Source organism: Lethenteron reissneri, chromosome 25 (genome assembly GCF_015708825.2).
Source record: "Lethenteron reissneri isolate LAM-NWPU_2019-01 chromosome 25, ASM1570882v1, whole genome shotgun sequence".
Taxonomy (NCBI): domain Eukaryota; kingdom Metazoa; phylum Chordata; class Hyperoartia; order Petromyzontiformes; family Petromyzontidae; genus Lethenteron; species Lethenteron reissneri.
Window position 1 is genome coordinate 1,421,053 of NC_083803.1, and position 19,446 is coordinate 1,440,498.

Below are 19,446 nucleotides of genomic sequence, written 5' to 3' on the forward strand. Positions count from 1 at the left end.
TCAACAATGAACATGCATTGTGTGAATGCACATATTCTTACCATCTCTTTGGGTATCCATATAATAGACCCCATCCACCACTGTGTATAGAACGCGATCCACACGTGCTTCAGAACGCACGTAATTGTCATCATCTCCCGGCCTCATATCCATATACATGCTCTCAGCACATGTAGAGCTATACACACACACACACGCGGGTGTGCGTACACGTGAGCACAACCAGAACATCCGTACTTATATACAGAATCGCATTATTTCATGTTTTGTAATCACAATGAAATGTAATACTGCAATGTACAGCTCTTTGTAAATCCACTATTGAATGAAGGGCTTCCCCATTTCATATCAGTCATGGGTTTGTTTGACCTTACTTCAGCACGCTTGGTTGGCGCAGGTTAGTGGAGGTTGTAAGCCGAGACCGTTTTTGATTTCACTCGCCACTGATATCAGCTCGTGGCTGTGAATCGTACTTAGGTCGCTGGGTTCATAGCACCGTGCCATTAACAGCCCCATCGGCCTAACCACCCACACTACTCTCGACGTGAAGTGTGGTGGCAACGGACATCTCCGTGGGCAGCTCACCTTGCTGCAGGCCTCTTGAGCGATTGCTGAGCATCCTTTAGCCAGTGAAGGTACGCATACTTGTTCCTGTGCAGGAAGTTCACCAGATCACCGTGGCAACAGAACTCGGTAATTATGTAGACAGGACCTGTGGGGTCATTGTTATTATCGTTATTTTCTATCTTCTATAAATATGAATGGCACAATTCGCTATTGTAAAATGTCCATTTTAAAAACGAGCATCTCCTGCTCCCGTTGGCAAGTTACAGCACAACACATCATTTGTGCATCACGACACCTCAAGATCTCAGTGAATGAACTCACATTCCCAGATACGTTTGAAGATGATGGCATAAATATTTAAATGACTGTACTCACAAAAATTGTCATGCATTTTTAGTTGAAGTTGGTGGCTATAAATAGGAATGTGAATGAGCAAACAAATCATAATTAATTGCTCGTGATTTATTTGGTTAAAGGAACAGGCTTCCCATTGCTTACTCAGGGCCTCCACTCCAGGAAGCTCTCGAGAGCCCCTCTCTAGGGCAATGTGAACACTCTCCCACACTGGCTCGCTGACTCGGAAGAGGTGGCAGTGCTCAAACTTTACACCACCACACTGTCCCCAACGTTACCCCTGCCAATAGACCAACTATGGTGTACCCATTTATGCTGCTGGGTGGATAGAGGCAGTGGAGGGGGGGGGGATTTCAGAAACTTGCCCATTGTTTCACCTGCCAGGCCGGGAGATCAAACCAGCAAAACTCTGCATTGCAAGTCTATTTTGCGATCCATTCTGCCATGGCTGTATCCGGTGATTTCATCATCATTATCATCAGCCCTGGTCAATTCACTGCTAAATAAGAATGCAATTTATAAAGCACGCAACATTTCACGGAGATAAATGACCGCGACTCTTAAGGCGCGGAGCCAAGCTTAATGTCGCGCGAAAGCCAGGTGAAGAGGTGGGGCCTTTAAGTGTCTTAAAAGTCGGCGTAGGTTGAACGCTGCTGCGAATGTGCAGCAGCGGAATGGCGTTCCAGACGGCGGGGGCTGCCACGGAGAAACGACGCCCGGCAGTGACCATGGTCCTTGGTGTAGAGAAGAGGAGGTTGTGAGTCGCGCTGCTACGGAGAGTTCTACCGTGAGGTGTAATGCGGGGCGACAGGAGAGCGAAGAGAGATAACGGTGGACGACTGAAAATAGAGGAGCAGCGGCACAGGCAGGCAGGATGAAGGCCTCCCCAAGCTGCTGCCACCTCTGCAATGTAATAATCCACCTAGCACTCGCACATGAACTGCTTTCATCGCTCCACCTCCTTGGTGTTTACACAAAGAAACGTAAAGTCGTCTTGCCTCCCACAGTGCAGGCCCCCAACAGGTTGACGATGTTGAGATGTGCGCCCAGGTGGCTCATGATCTTCAGCTCAGACATCAGCGCTCTCCTTTCACTCATGGACGAGTTGGCTGAGAGACACAACGACCCATGCACACAAAGACTATATCATCATCATCATCATCAGTAGCAGCTGTGATCTGTTGGCTGCAGGATGAAGGGCTCGCCAAGCCGTCGCCATCTCTCGCGGTCCTACGATGCAACTATCCATGTGACATCCGCACAGATTTCGTCGTTCCATCTCGGACATCCTCTAGGGCGTGTTCCCTCTTTTGGATGCGACACAATTATTCATACAAGTGCAAAACCTTACACACTTGCGAGTTGATATCGTGGTCTGCACTATAAATCAGGAGATCTTCATTGATTCCCACGCATGGCAAACATTATTGGTGAGTGATATCTATAAATGAAAACTATAAACATTTTTTTTTTTACCAGGTAATGCCCACTGAGATAGACAGCTCTTTTGAGAAGCGATCTGGCCACAAATTATAGCTCAACGAAGTGGCTTGTCATGTGGGAATTTCTACTGTAGCAGCCAAATACTCTAAACGCATGCTAATTCTAAATGTGGAGGGAAAAACCGGAGGACCCTGAGAAAATCGAACCCACAACCTCCTGTATACCAGGCGAGGTAGTTAACATCTCCTAGCCACCGTGGCACCCCTAAACCATTCCTCAGCGCATCCCCTTCAGTAACCCATATTGACCTGCATGGTGAGGTACGGTCAAAGGATCCCTTCATTTGTTGTCAGGCATACAAAACCCAAGGCTGAAATATCACATTCCTGCGGAGGGAGCTGGTAGGAACGTTGGGTTGCTCGGTCAATGGCCAGGGTTAACAGCGGCGTGGTGTATTTCACAAATATGGCCGACTGTGAGGGCGGGCACAAGCCGGCGTGAGTAGGTTAAACGTTGAGTTTTATAAGGGCACCACGGGGTGACCAGCCCCTCCCCTCCCCACCCAACCCTACCCCTCCCAACCCCCACCCAGCCCCACCCTCCCCACCCAGCCCCTCCCCACCCTCCCCTCCCTACCCAGCCCCTCCCCACCCTCCCCTCTCCACCCAGCCCCACCCCTCCCATTTTTGAATGCACGACGAACGGACGGACACAATAATCCCCTGTGGGCTGGTGGAACCAGGTGGATCCTACCAGTATCACCTGCAAATGACTCAATTTATATTAGACGTAGCAACCCTGCCCCCGACCGCGGAAACGCAGCAGGACCCTCCTGCAAAGGAGTCTTGAGACTCAGCGAGGCTATCCTGGGTAAACAATCATACAGAACGAAAATAATTTAGAAAAATAATATGCAACCTCATTTGTTCAAATGGGCTGCTATTGTGGAGCCACTTCAGATGTTCCCCTATGTTACTGTCACTCTTGTTGCGATAGTAACAGTGATAGTAACTATAAACAAATATGATTAGTAATTTATGTTTTGCGTTAGGCCACATAATAACCTGGCCAAACTTGTGGCATAAGTTCTTCAAGCACCCGACAAAGCCAAACATGAAATTTTAATGTGTACTGTACAAGTGTTTCACACGCCAGTAAGTTTAGAAGAATTATCACTACCAAATTTAGCAATTAGACATAACGCGTCGCTTAAAACTGTGCCAAGCATCTTCAGGGCAAAATCGAGGAAGTCAGAATGTGGCCTTATCCAAAAATCAATTGTTGAATCATCATATTGTTGTGTATGTCGGAGAAACGGCGGTGTTGTTTTTTGTTGATGAAACCCGATTTAAGAGTTAATTGGCTCACAGGGTAATTCAAAATCATCTGAAACTGAACTGATATTGGCTGTAAAAGCGTACATGTTAAATTATCTTCTTGGTTCTTTCGGTAAAGTCACGTAGAATTTCCATTCTACCGAAAGAACCAAGAAGATGAATCCCTGCAGTCACGAAAGCTTTAAATCGAAATGTAAAATTATATTATATAGAGGGATTGCTGACACTGTATTTTCTAAGTTCATTTAAATTGACCTTTATATTAATGTACTTTTACAATGTTTTCACAATTATATGTGGATTTGGTAAACGTGTTTTTATTGTGTATGTATGCACGTGCATGCGCGAGAATGTTACCTTTAAGCATTTTGACAGCCACGCACGGAGTTTCCGTGCCCTGTATGCTTGCCTCAACCACTTTACCAAATGCGCCACAACCCAGGACCCGACCTGTTCGAAGAGGGATGATAATAATCACAAGCATGCCTGATAAATTATGTTAGCCCACCTATCCAGGATTCAGGGCTTTCCATAGCTCTCAAATTTCAATTCGGGGATGAGAGATTGGCCAGCTTTGTCGCTTCGGAGGGAGGGCTCAGCCCCCCTTCCTACAATATTGAACACCAGTGGTGGTTTTTACTCAAGGTTCTCCTTAACAACGGCTAACTTTGCGAGCGAGAGCAGAATGCAAGATAGATGAAAGCAAATCACATCCTTACCAATGCTGTTTGGTGTTTAATATGTTTAGCGCTTGTTTAACATTTATTGTGTCGTGCCCCCCCCACCACCACCACCCTGAGTGTTTTAATGCTTCATTTTAAACTAGGTCACGCTACAGGGCTGGGATGGACCAAGGTCCTGGGAAGCCCTGTCTGCCCTGAACCGACTGTGAGAAATACAGGGTAGGCTGCTGCTGCTCGATCAGCTGCCAAGTTACAGGGAAGATGAGAGTGGGGTCCGGAGTAAGTTGTAATTGTGTATGTTGAACTCCTTTCACACTGTACGTGGCTAATCGGACTTGCACAGTTAGGGGTGGCTCAGATGGCCCTGGGTTAAGGTCCAGTAAGCTCTTAATTCGAACCTGAATATTGAATATACTTAGAGATGAAAAGTTTGCACAATTTGTTATAATTTCACATTCTGCAAAGTTTCACCAAGTTTAATTTTTTTTTAGAATGTAAGTGTGAATTCTTTTGGTTTGTTTTCACTTAAAGTAAAGTGAATTTTTAAAATAAAATTCAGAAGCATTAAGTACGTATAATAGTGCACAATTAATATGCTACACCAGCTTTTTTTTATTACATGTTATTTAAATACATATTTATACGGTGGATGCATATATTGAAATATATGTTTATGAGCATGAAATTACGTAATCTGATAATATTATTAGTTAATTTAATAATATTAATGAACTGAATACATACAAATGGCATCAGTTGTCTATACAGCATCACAAATCATATCTCACAGAAAGTTCATCACGGACTTACTTTGGTCACTTAAGTCATGGTGGGGAATTCCCCTTTGCATTTGATTTCCCCGTGTATTTGTTTTCCGTCATACTGTGTACATGCCTGGAACATTGCCTTTCCCAATGGGTTGATGAGTGAATGTGTACGTGCTTACATTGACTACGCTTGTGAACGGGTTTATACACCAAAGGATGTTTTGTGATGGCAGCTTACGTGTTTTTTATTTCTAGGATTTGCTGGCGTTGCCATACTGAACAAACGTCACGTTTCACATTCAACGCAATTTCTCTGATAGGTTTACTAACACTATTGAGCATGACGTTGTCTGGTAAAGGTGCAGCCCTGCAATTATTTGCTCACACCACTGCCGGCAGAAGGGCCTCAACTGGATGATATTTTGGGCTACTCTTCCACACTCGTTTCTTCACAACTGCTTCTGTGTTTAGTTTGCTTGGCTTTCCCCCGCACCTCTGATCAGCAAAGTTGGCTACGTACGGTGCGACAGAAGTTCAACATGCATTCATGCTGGCCAGGTGTCTTGGTGGGAGCACCCACACGTTACCCCACCAAACGCGACGTGCCAGTCAACAAACAGTGGTGTCCACATTTATACCGCTGGATGGACTGAGGGAATGAGAGGGGGAATTTACGAAATATTCCCCGTTGTTTAATTGCCCATGGAGATCAAACTAGCAATATATGGGCGTCACACCCAAAGTTCTAACCGTTACGCCACGGCACCATCCCAAACGCCGTTAAAACGTGATGCAACATGACGGTGAGATCTTCCTTTCCTGTCGGTGATGGTGTCTCTGTGCGTTCGTACCAAATTTCAGAGTGCTTCGGGGAACTTCCCAGCGTCGGTCATACAGGAGTTGCATCGGGTCCACGTACGTGTACTCGCACCCGTCTGGGCTCACCGACTCGATCACTTTCCACCGCACCTCGTAACGTGGTTTCTGCGCAGGCAAAGCCACGCATTCATCGCACGGACGCACACACACACACACGTGAGAAAAAGAGCCAGTGGCACGCTTCCCGCAGCTGCATCGCAGTGGGCAGAGTGCACACTGCATGGTGGATTAGAGAACATGTGCAAGTTAAATGCATCATATTGGTTGTAGAGTTCATTGAAACAGTTTATTGAAACATGTGTGTAATCCGTAATGTGTTTGTGCTGGTGTCAACCCCCTTACATATCTTCTGTGTTATGTACCTGCATCGTTTTGTTTATAAAATACTTTTGGGAAAAAACCCCCATCATATTCTCTCTAAAGAAAATTAACACAAACTCAATGCATTCATCAATAATGCTGATCTAAAATGAAAATATGTATATACTGTATATAATAGGTGACGTGTTGCGCCAAGGCTTTTCTTGCCATTTATTCCCGTTGCTATAATAATGCTATTAAATCTAATTTTAGGTGTTGTGATCTTGCAAAGATAGTTGATTAGTAATGCCATGGTAACGTGATCGGTTAAGAGCAATAATGAAACATTAATATTCTATAATCTGTAATATTCTTAAGTTATTTATTTCTATTGCTATTTGTGTTTGTGGTAATATAAGTATTAGACCATGACTGAAAAAGAGCGTTGTATTGGACAAGTATCGTCCTCTATAGACATGGAAAAATAATGGAGATCAACAAATATCCACTAACCGCCTTCCACTGCCACGTGGAAGGAGCAAGATGACTTCCATGCGAGAGGTAAATGGACAGCAAAGAGCAGGACTCAAACGAGAATGAAGTATTCCTACAGGAAGCGATCGCTGTGACCGGACAAAAATAAATGAGGAGGGGGGGAGGAAGAGCTCTATCCAGCCTCGTCAACAGCCACCACGTGGTCACCGTAGAGAGCAGAAGAGAGAGACACGGTCCTCCACAGCACTCCAGAGTCCCCACACGAAGGTGGAGGCCACGTTCACTTACCCTATTACAAATGACGATGGCAACGACGAGAAGAGCAATGGAAAGGACGAGGAGGAACAGCACCACCGACAGCACTGTGAGCCCCACCTTGGAGTCTTCATCATCATCGTCACCACGTGTTGCCAAGCAACAAAACAACACGCACGCAAGACATTCCGTGATGGGCTCATTACATTGAGTTTATCGTTGCACAGTAGTCGCAAACATTCAGAACGTGTTCATGACGAAAGTGTTATTGTGACGATTCATATCATCAGGCCGCTGGAGCTGTGGTTGCAGTGCTTTTGACACACAAACAGTGGATTGCAAGTTCTAATATTAGAGCGGGGTTAACTCGGCCCACCATCCATCTAGGCGGGATAACATAGGTAACTCCTCTGAGATAAGTCAACAGCAATTGAATGAGGAATTTCCACCAGTGGCGAAAGATCGTCAGCGGAGACGATTAATGCCCCATCACTTGTTTAAGTCCGACTCGAATCGGCACTGATGACATTTTGATAAAAAAAAGTAATATGATGGTGATGATAAGCACTGTTGTGAATTGAAGTGGTGGTGGTGACGGTGGTGACTATACCCGTGTTCAGTAGGGACAGGATCTGCTCATCAGTTTGGAAGGGGTTTGTGGCCACGCAGCGCACAGCGGTTGGGGTCACCAATGTCGCGGGATCGAAGGTGATTGTGCTGCTGCTGATCCCCTTGCTGGGATCGGCCCACTCCTGCACAGATATACCCTCTGCAATACAGAACGTGGCAGCGACGTTAATTCCTCGGGCAAAACGCTGAAGCAGATGAGTGAGGTCATTTTTTTAAATGGAAATGCTCATTGGAACCTTTGTCTGGGTTCACGTTGCTGTAGTCGAAGCCAGCAGCTGGATTGGCTCTGCGGCTTGAATTAGCGTCAGCTGGCAGGCCTGAGCCTAGCCCTGCAGGAGCTGTGGCATTGCTGACGTAGATCAAGGTCCAATGAATTGTTTCTGTGCAACTGGGGGAGGGATGAGGCACAGTAATAAACAAACACATTAAACAGTTGTATGGTAGCTTTGCGTGTGGTGGGGTAAAGTGTGCGCACACCCGCCTCTTCCAAGACATCTGGCCAGTGTGGAAGAGTAGGCCATACCAACCCTCTGGATGGTATTGGTAGAGCTAGCGGTGGCTTGGGCAAGCCATTTCTGTGCACGACCTTCTTGCCGCTCCCTATTAAACAGTGAATGCCTCATTCACAAATCACAATTAAATTTCCATAAGCCCCCGGCTCTCGCATAAACTGCGTTGCGACGTCATTTTATGTCTGTTGAAGGCAAACGGTACGGCAATCTATTCCTCTTGACGAGCCCTGCACGATGTGCTAATCAAAGTTTAAACGTTTTGTTTCTTCTGCGGATTCGCCCTCGCTTTGGCGCTTGGACGACATGAGAACAGAATGATCCGCGCCAGATGGGTTGCGGCGTTTATGTTGCGCGGTGGGATGGAGTCGCCAAAAATACGCCATAAGGTTCATTAATGGCATCCTAGAGAGACTGCAAAGCAATTCCGAATATTTGATTGGGAGAGCTGACCACTCCACCACAGCAATGTCACTGGGCATGATAACGCAGCCTGCGATCTCACACTCGGCAATAACAATAATGAGCATTTGCTTTTGTTAGGGGCCTTTCACAGTGTCTCAAGGTGCCGTGCATGAAAAGGACAAAGATAACGAAGAATAACCGAGTGGCAAAATAAGAGCCAGAGAGGAATAGAGCCGAGTTTATTTTGATTTGCAACACGAATGACCCCGTTTAGGCAGTTGCCCGGCTAAGGAACACTGGAGATCTGTAGTGCTACGTGAGCATAGCAGCAGCAGCAACAAAAACGTCGACATTACAGAGAACGAGCGCAGGGTATGTAACGGTCGTAAACGAAACACACGCGGGAGTATAAAAAAACAGTGTTTATATAATATAAATATATATAAAACATGTTTTAAAAGATGTGTTGTAGTCAGAGTTTGTTTATTTTTGCAGAGGTCATGCGTATAGACATCTAATCTGCAGGGTTATTGTGGTCAGCAAAACAGAAAGTAGGTTCATCACATATCTCCGTGCACTTTTGTGTGTTGTGCATTACTCTACTCTGGGTTTTCCGACTCACCCAAAGTAGTAAAATAGTAAAAGAGACTTGGTATTCAGTAAGGCTGACTATGAATCCTAATCAACTGGAAATTCATGCTGAGGCTAAACATTAAATTACCACTCGCAAGAGTACACTGCTGCATGCTTGTGTAATGGGTTCCGGAGACACTTGTAGAGGTAACTTCTTTATTACAATCCAACACTTCAACAGTCCTGATACTCTGTTACAGCCTAGGTACACAGCCCAGGTACACAGCCTAAATACACTACTCTGGCTACGCTCTGGAACTCGCCTCACAAGGACATAGAGCCGGGAGTTCCAGAGTCCCACCACTGGCCCTCACATCGTCCCAGGGTCCTCAGATGGCTGATCTTGGGTCTTGGGTCTTGAGCTACAACTGGCCTCGATCGTCCAGGGAGCTGCCCTTTTATGCCTCGTCCCCAACGAGGGGTGGGGTTGTGTGCGCCCCCAGATATCCCACAGAGCACACACAGCCCCCCCCCGTTGGTGGCGCCAAGGGGCTTAAGCATCTGGGTTGCCTGGGAACCTAGCGCCTGGCGCCAAGGGGCTTAAGCGTCTGGGTTGCCTAGGGTCCCAGAGCCCCCAGCAGCCCCTCCCCCCTTATGTCACTACACTTATGTGACGGCCGAACATTAATAAAAGCTGCCCAATTCAAAGTAGTCCCAGGTCACCCTTGCAAAAGACTCAATCTGAATGAATGCTAACCTAGTTATTTAAAGATGTGAGGCACAGCCCTGCTTGCTGACAGCATCGCTGGCAGAAGGGCTTCCACGAGAGGGGACTCCAAGGGGACCCCTACAGGGGGTATTTTTGCCTATTCTTAATATTGTTCATTTTGGCTCTTTAAGCACAATTTATGCCTACATCTCTGACGCGTTCTGTTCCGATGTTGCCTGTTCCTTTGGACAGATCACTTTGATGTTGTTTTTATTCTGTGCTGATGCACCACGGATCTCCCTGGCAAACTAGCTGGGTAAGGGGCCGTCCATAAATGACGTCACGCGATTTTTGACGATTTTTGACCCCTCCCCCCCCTTCGTCACACGGCGTCACAAAAAGTCAGACCCCCCCTCAAATATGACGTCACAAAGCTCTGCCCCCCCCCCCCAAAATAAAACATGCTTCAAATCGCTTGTCATTGTAGTGCATATTTAATGTGGCGCTGCACTCTGATGTTGTAAGAGAAAACATTTATGAAAAAGTCTATTCAATTTAGCAGAACGTGTTGTCTATATTTATTTAAAGTTGCGCATTTTGACGTGACGTTTCTCAAACCCCCCCCCCCCCCCATCGTCACACATCGTCACAAATGTATGACCCCCCCCCCCCAGGTGCGTGACGTAATATATGGACGGCCCCGAAGTGGCTAAACGGGATGCTGCGTGCAACAAATAAACATTGGTGGATTGATTTTTCCACGCTGGGCCAGACTTCTTGGAAGAAGTAGAAGGACCCATACTTTACCCCACTCACACGTGACATGCACATCGACTTCCTGTGAGATATAAGAATACGGGAAGTCCCCGAATTCAGAAATGGTTCCGTTCCAGAGATCCGTTCGTAAGTCGAACGGTTCGTAAGTCAGAACACAATAATGTACCGTATTTAAAAGCACATACGGTCAGTGTTAAAATATGTGTTATGGTTCAACAAAAATGGAAGCATTGTTGAACTCACAAATAAGAAGAAATATTATACATTTGCACGTAACACTGTAAATTGTTCCGTGGTTTGGTTCGCAAGTGCGCAATCACGTTGGCTAAAAAATACTTATCCAATGGAAGCTCGTTCGTAAGTAAAGATGTTCGTAAGTCAGGTGTTCGTCTGCCGGGGGTCTGCCCTTACCGTACTATATGAAGGATACCGGAATGGGATTGAGTTAACACAAGCAGAGCCGTGGGCGCGAGGGCTTCCCCCGCTCGGCGCTGCTACCGACCTGTGCTGCTGGCTGCAGGCGAACCACTCGAGGCGTGGTTTGGGAGAGCCACGCGCCACGCACACCACGCGGTGCGCCCCGCGCCAGCCATTGTCGCCCTGCTCCGGGTTGTCCGACAGCTTCGTGATGGCTGCTGGCACTGAGAGAGTCAACGCCATAATTACGACCCTCCACTGGTGCCATCGTCCTACGTGATGTTTGTGTTGAATTACATATTTATACATACTCTTTGGTTTTTTCGGTAAAGTCATGTAGGTATAAAATAAAATAAATTAAATCACGACGTTTCGTGGGACAACCACAGCAAGAAAACAAAGAGTATGGATCCCTGCAGTCACGAAAACGTCAAATTACATATTTGTAAACAATGATGTTGCCGAAATGGTTTTGTGACAGTGTTTAGCTGGTTCCTTACGCTAAGGGGTTCTCTGAATGGATTATATAACATGACACTGATGGACGAGATCAGTGGTGGCAGGGGTTTGAAATGTTGGTGATGATCATGATCTTGTGATGCTGCGATATGACAAACAGTAGATTTTCCAACAAAAAAAAATGCAGAAGAAAGATTGTTGTGCTTATTTTGAGAATACAAATAAAAAATTGTGTTTATAATTAAAAACAAATCAACAGTAAATACACAACAGTAGCTCATGAAGCGTAAGAAACCCGTGGCAATGTTGACGCCTCGTTATAAAAGGGGCGTTTTACCATTGATGGACAGGTAGAAGCTGTAGCTGGCATTGCCATCGCTGTTCTCCACCACGATCGAGTAGAGGCCTTCATCGCTTAGCGCCACGCGGCTGAGGCCCAGCCAGCCGCGGTAACTGTGACGTCACCAGACAATCATCGCAGTGTCACAATAGCCACACACGGCCATCACGCCTGAAATGCCCAGCGTCGTCACTGCCACCACGAACGATTCAGATACTAAACACTTAAGTATTAAGCACACAAAGATCGCGTATCTAAAAAATAAAAAAGCCCTCTGTGTCTCGAAGCTCAAACGAGCGGCGAGTGTGCGCAGAAGACTTTGTGCATCTCCAATCGGAGGTGCAGCCACATTGTGAAAGTGTGGGGTTGTCCTACTCTCGAATGGTTCCTGACAGCATCCCTGCATCTCTGCATGAACTACGATATTGTAGTGCATGGCCATATTAGTCGTACAGTTCTTACAATCGGTGCATTCAGGTAGCATCACTCACTGGTTATTCCGTGGATCTACAGCTTCAAAGCCAATGTGTGCGTGGCTGTCTCCATGATCGCCGGAGCGCAACCCCTTCTTGTCGTCTTGTTGGCTGTCAGGCGCAGCTTTGTCCGCAGGCTCACTTGCTCGATCGCGACGGAACGGACCTCCGCCAGTCTGCTCACTCGCAGCAGTCTGCCTGTCGTTCTCCAAGCGCCTCCCGAATCGAGCGTCCGTCATTTTCTGAGCATCGCTCCGGCTGGGGTTGGTCCGACTGCTCGTTATGAGGTTATCGTTCGTCTTGCTGTCACCCGTCTGCTTGCGGCGCTTGTGGTCCGGTCCGCTACCTTCGGTCGGTTGCTTTCCTTCCTGGTGGTGACGAGCGAACTGAGCCTGATCGTTTGGGCGATGGCGGTGTTTGTTCTTGTCAAACAAGCGTCTGCCGTCTTTTGTCCAGAAGACAGAGAGAGGAGGTGGAAATGCGAAGATGTCCACCTCGTAGAGGGGCGAACTCAGGAGCATTGCAGACTCGTCGGGGCCAATGTGAGGCCGCACGCGGACAAACCCCTTGTCTGCGGAAGAACAAGTAAATGTAAGTTGATGATCACATTAGGGGCCGTCCATAAATGACGTCACGCGATTTTGGACGATTTTTGACCCCTCTCCCCCCTTCGTCACACGGCGTCACAAAAAGTCAGATCCCCCCTCAAATATGACGTCACAAAGCTCTGCCCCCCCCCCAAAATAAAACATGCTTCAAATCGCTTGTCATTGTAGTGCATATTTAATGTGGCGCTGCACTCTGATGGTGTAGGAGAAAACATTTATTAAAAAGTCTATTTAATTAAGTAGAACGTGTTGTCTATATTTATTTAAAGTTTCGCATTTTGATGTGACGTCATATTTCGAACCCCCCCCCCCCAGGTGCGTGACGTCATTTATGGACGGCCCATAATTATATTCAATTTAATTAGCATTCATTTTTGTGAGCATTCATATATCCAATAATTATGATATAGTAATATTAATTGCTCATTTATAATTGGACATAATCGTACAATACATTTACAACGTTTTGTATTTGCATGGTTGCTGTTAGTACTACTAGCCATATCATCACGTGTTACGTCCTGGCTTGTCAACCAGAGTTCGATTCTCGCTCACAGCCAACATCGTTGACAAATATCTGAACTCGTCTTCGTCCTCCCCAAGGTCGACTCAGCCTCAAATGAGTACCTGGTAAGGTGTGCAAACATCGTCGCTGGGGAGAAAAGGCGGTCGGACATGGTACTGGCCACCCACCCCTATATTTATGCATACCATGCCAGCCTTCATAGGCGCTCGCTAACAGAATTATCCCCAACAGTTTGTATAAAGGCTATACGGGAGATCTTTGTCTGTGTGCGGAGTACGTATCGGCGGTTCGCTTACCCAACACGGTGATGTGAGTGCTCTCGTTCGCCTGTCCGTACGAATTCTCGGTCGTGCACGTGTACACGCCGGTGTCGCGCTCGTCGGCCAGCGGCACGGTCAGCGTGTGCACGATCTGCATGCCGCCGCCAGAAATGCGCCGCTCGTGCACGCTCGTGTGCGACGTGTCCCCATCAACCTGCGCACACACCACCCACCACAAACACTGAGTCGGCATTGCATGGTGCGCATCTCCACTGGCATCATTCCTGTGAAGGCGGTGATATTTCCGTGTTTCCTGTGGTGGAGGATGAGGTGAAGAGCAAGAGGCCATCATGGCCAATTCTGATGATTCCACCACACCACACCGTTTTGTTTCTCCCATCTTTCCGCTCAATCCCACAATTGTTGTTTTAAAGGCCTACACCCACTGGTCAAGTTCCGCTGTTACAGTCTGCCAACGTCTGGCTTTAGGTATTCCCTTTAGTCTCGGCAACCTGCCCTCCTCCACACTGCATGTGTGTCCCTACCCATTGTAACCTTCTTTTACGGATGACATCTTCAATACTATCTTTCCATGTTCGACTCTAAACTGTCAAGTTGTCTCCCTAAATCGCTCCATGTAACTGTAGTGCCATAGGTGGGCCACACTTACCAGCAGTGGTGGACAGGGCCCATCTGCAGGTACCTCGGACCCCCAGGGGAGGGCCACTGTGCCAGCCCAAGAGGGGAGGGGCTGCTGGGGGCTCTAGGATCCTAGACAGCTAAGCCCTCGGCGCCAGGCTCTGGGATCCCAGGATCCCAGACAGCTAAGCCCCTTGGCACCACCAACGGGGGGGCTGCGTGTGCTCTGTGGGGTATTTGGGGGCACACACAACCCCACCCCTCGATGGGCAAGAGGCATAAAAGGGCCACTCCCTGGCCGATCGGGGGCCAGTCGCAGCTCAAGGCCCAAGACCAGCCAGCTAGGACCCTGGACCCCCTCGTCCCGCTTGTCCTTCTAAGGACCGGGACGCTGTGCGGGCCAGTGGTGGGACTCTGGGACTCCCGGCTCTACGTCCTTGTAAGGGCGAGTTCTGAGGAAGCCAGAGTCTAGACCCGCACCTTGGCTGGGTCGGGTCAGGTAGCCTCCCCTAGGGTAATTGTAGCCGGAGGACCCGAAAGCGTAGCCAGACTAGGCTGTGCCCCTAGGCCGTGTTCCTAGGCTGTGTTCCTAGGCCGTGTTCCTAGGCTGTAACAGAGTATCAGGACTGTTGGAGTGTTGTATTGTAATAAAGAAGTTACCTCTACAAGTGTCTCCAGAACCCATTACATAACTACGAGTAGCCTCTGAATGTCCCTGTGTGCAGAGGTTAGGAGCCTTCTTTCCCTTGATTTAAAGTGCATGTTTTGACATCGCATAGTGACACAGATATCACTCCAGCCTCAATCCCTCAACTTGTAACTCGGGGTGACCACTGTACTCTTCCAAACTGATGTGATTAGACCATCAAGAAAGCATTCCCTGCTAAAGGTCTACGTCGCTTGATCTGATTCTTGCAACCCTCTGTGCATTATGGCACATGCCTGCGTAAATATGCATGGCACATTGCCACGTCAAGTCCTTCACTACATTCCTATTTCCAACTGTCGTCGATCTTGTCTTAGGGAAGTTCACAATAAAACCCCAATGTTCAACATCGTTGCGTAAAACTTCAAACAGTGACAATGTTGCCGGTCAAAGTCCTGGTCTTCGAAGTGGGGGGTACTCTACCCACAGCCCCCCCCCTCCCCCCACAGTCGCCCCCCTCCCCCTCTAAATAATTTGTGAGCATGAAATACAGCAATAGTTGCCAACATGCTCATGACATGCTTTGTATGTACCGTATTTTGAACTTTTTTTGCACCATATGTAGCCGACCGTGCTAATCGGAGGTGCGGGAATTGGCGGAGCGTAAGTTGGCCCCTCTGAGTCTTATAGCCCAAATGAAAGATTAATCACAAAGTGTACATTACAAAATAAGCCCAATGGGCATTTATCGGGTAATGAATCCTGCCACTTCTACTCACTGCTCGTCAATGACAATTCCACATCGTCAATCCACGCTTTCACTCTTTCTCTCTTCTCGCCCCCCTTCACTGGAACCAACGTCCCTCTCCACATTAAGCAGTCACAGGCACCTCCTCTCACTAGTTTATTGTTACCTCCAACTCACCCCACGACCCTTAATCTCCCCCTCATAACCACCACCGTTACTGTTCCCTCTTCAAATTCTCATTATAAATAAAAAAAACGATGTTTTATTTTACCAGGTAAGGCACACTGAGATGTATAGAGCTATTTTTCAGAAGCGACCTGACCACAAATGATCGCTCAACGAAGTGGCTTATCATGTGGAAATGTATACCAACCAAATAACCTAAACGCTTGTTTCTAAATGTGAAGGGTACAACCGGAGGACCCGGAGAAAAATCCAAGTGACCACGGGAAATCTACAGCAGCAGGCGTCAGGGTTGGGATCAAACCCACGACCTCGTGCATCCCAGGCGAGGGAGAAGAACATCTCCGAGCCGCCGTGACTGTGTGTCGCTATCACTCATTCCCCATTCATTCAATCCATTTATCATAATTCACTGTCATCAATTTCGCTTTCACCGAATTCACGAATCGTCACAGATTCGCCCCCATTGCTTCCTCTCATCAATTTCATTCACCTCATCTCCACCATCACATCCACGTGTTTTATCGGTCGGAATTCTCTGTAAAGCGCCTTAGCTAAGGCGCTATAAAATTGCGTTTCGATAAGATAAGAATTGAAGCGCACATAATGATAATAATAATAGCCGAAGTACAAGTGTCATACCGGCTTGCGAGGGTGTCTCCAGGTGAACGTGACGATGTCGTTGCCCGTCACTGTGCACGTGAGCGTGATCGTGTCGCCACGCCGCACCACGGCACGTGGCGAGTCCACCACGGGATGGAGCTGTGAGACTGTGGACACACACACAGCCAGCGGAGACACACACACAGTCAGCGGAGACACACACAGTCAGCGGAGACACACACACAGTCAGCGGAGACACACACACAGTCAGCGGAGACTCACACAGTCAGCGGAGACACACACACAGTCAGCGGAGACTCACACACAGTCAGCGGAGACACACACACAGTCAGCGGAGACACACACACAGTCAGCGGAGACACACAGTCAGCAGAGACACACACACAGTCAGCGGAGACTCACACACAGTCAGCGGAGACACACACACAGTCAGCGGAGACACACACACAGTCAGCGGAGACACACACACAGTCAGCGGAGACACACACAGTCAGCGGAGACACACAAACACAGCGGAGACACACACACAGTCAGCAGAGACACACACACAGTCAGCCACAGGCGGAGACACACACACACAGCGGAGACACACACACACAGCGGAGACACACACACAGTCAGCGGAGACACACACACAGTCAGCGGAGACACACACACAGTCAGCAGAGACACACACACACAACCAGCGGAGACACACACAGTCAGCGGAGACACACACACACAGCCAGCGGAGACACACACACACAGCAGAGACACACACACAGTCAGCGGACACACACACACAGTCAGCGGAGACACACACACAGTCAGCGGAGACACACAGTCAGTGGAGACACACACACACACCGGAGACACACACACAGTCAGCGAAGACACACACACAGTCAGCGGAGACACACACAGCCAGCGGAGACACACACACAGTCAGCCACAGGCGGATACACACACACACAGCGGAGACACACACACAGCCAGCGGAGACACACACACAGTCAGCCACAGGCGGATACACTCACACAGTCAGCGGAGACACACACAGTCAGCCACAGGCGGAGACACACACACAGTCAGCGGAGACACACACACAGTCAGCCACAGGCGGATACACACACACACAGGGGAGACACACACACAGTCAGCCACAGGCGGATACACACACACACAGCGGAGACACACACACAGTCATCCACAGGCGGATACACACACACAGTCAGCGAAGACACACACAGTCAGCGGAGATACACACACACACAGCGGAGACACACACACAGTCAGCGGAGACACACACACAGTCAGCGGAGACACACACACAGTCAGCAGAGACACACACACACAGCCAGCGGAGACACACACAGTCAGCGGAGACACACACACACAGCCAGCAGAGACACACACACACAGCAGAGACACACACACAGTCAGCGGACACACACACACAGTCAGCAGAGACACACACACAGTCAGCGGAGACACACAGTCAGTGGAGACACACACACACACCGGAGACACACACACAGTCAGCGAAGACACACACACAGTCAGCGGAGACACACACAGCCAGCGGAGACACACACACAGTCAGCCACAGGCGGATACACACACACACAGCGGAGACACACACACAGCCAGCGGAGACACACACACAGTCAGCCACAGGCGGATACACTCACACAGTCAGCGGAGACACACACAGTCAGCCACAGGCGGAGACACACACACAGTCAGCGGAGACACACACACAGTCAGCCACAGGCGGATACACACACACACAGGGGAGACACACACACAGTCATCCACAGGCGGATACACACACACAGTCAGCGAAGACACACACAGTCAGCGGAGATACACACACACACAGCGGAGACACACACACAGTCAGCCACAGGCGGATACACACACACACAGTCAGCGGAGACACACACACAGTCAGCGGAGACACACACACAGTCAGCGGAGACACATACACACACAGTCAGCAGAGACACACACACAGTCAGCAGAGACACACACACAGTCAGCCACAGGCGGAGACACACACACAGCGGAGACACACACACACAGTCAGCAGAGACACACACACAGTCAGCCACAGGCGGATACACACACACAGTCAGCGGAGACACACACACAGTCAGCGGAGACACACACACAGTCAGCGGAGACACACACACAGTCAGCCACAGGCGGAGACACACACACACAGTTAGTGGAGACACACACACAGTCAGCGGAGACACACACACAGTCAGCGGAGACACACACACAGTCAGCCACAGGCGGAGACACACACACACAGTTAGTGGAGACACACACACAGTCAGCGGAGACACACACACACAGTCATAGGCGGAGACACACACACAGCCACAGGCGGAGACATACACACAGTCAGCAGAGACACACACACACAGCCACAGGCGGACACACACACACAGCCACAGGCGGAGACACACAGTCAGCGGAGACACACACACACACAGCCACAGGCGGAGACACATACACACAGTCAGCAGGGACACACACACACAGCCACAGGCGGAGACACACACAGCCACAGGCGGAGACACAGACACACACACAGCCACACGAGGAGACACACACACAGTCACACGAAGAGACACACAGTCAGCCACACCAGGAGACACACACACAGCCACGCCAGGACACACACACAGTCAGCCACACGAGGAGATACACACACAGCCACACGAGGAGATACACACACAGCCACACGAGGAGACACACACACACACACACAGTCAGCCACACCAGGAGACACACACACAGCCACACCAGGACACACACAGTCAGCCACACGACGAGACACACACAGCCAC

The 19,446-nt window shown here is 48.7% G+C and overlaps 1 protein-coding gene across 1 annotated transcript in view; it reads right to left on the reverse strand.

The window, feature by feature from the left end:
- Positions 1-19,446, reverse strand: part of LOC133346982 (platelet-derived growth factor receptor alpha-like) — a 52,655-nt gene that overhangs the window by 15,940 nt on the left and 17,269 nt on the right. Inside the window, exons 6-18 of the mRNA XM_061558844.1 lie at positions 16,625-16,752; positions 13,803-13,980; positions 12,391-12,943; positions 11,897-12,012; positions 11,186-11,324; positions 7,947-8,098; positions 7,691-7,849; positions 7,114-7,208; positions 6,003-6,135; positions 4,059-4,151; positions 1,920-2,030; positions 586-712; positions 42-178 (exon numbers count right to left, since the gene is read on the reverse strand). Coding sequence (XP_061414828.1) covers positions 42-178; positions 586-712; positions 1,920-2,030; positions 4,059-4,151; positions 6,003-6,135; positions 7,114-7,208; positions 7,691-7,849; positions 7,947-8,098; positions 11,186-11,324; positions 11,897-12,012; positions 12,391-12,943; positions 13,803-13,980; positions 16,625-16,752 — 2,121 coding nt within the window. The remainder of the gene's footprint in view (positions 1-41; positions 179-585; positions 713-1,919; positions 2,031-4,058; positions 4,152-6,002; positions 6,136-7,113; positions 7,209-7,690; positions 7,850-7,946; positions 8,099-11,185; positions 11,325-11,896; positions 12,013-12,390; positions 12,944-13,802; positions 13,981-16,624; positions 16,753-19,446) is intronic.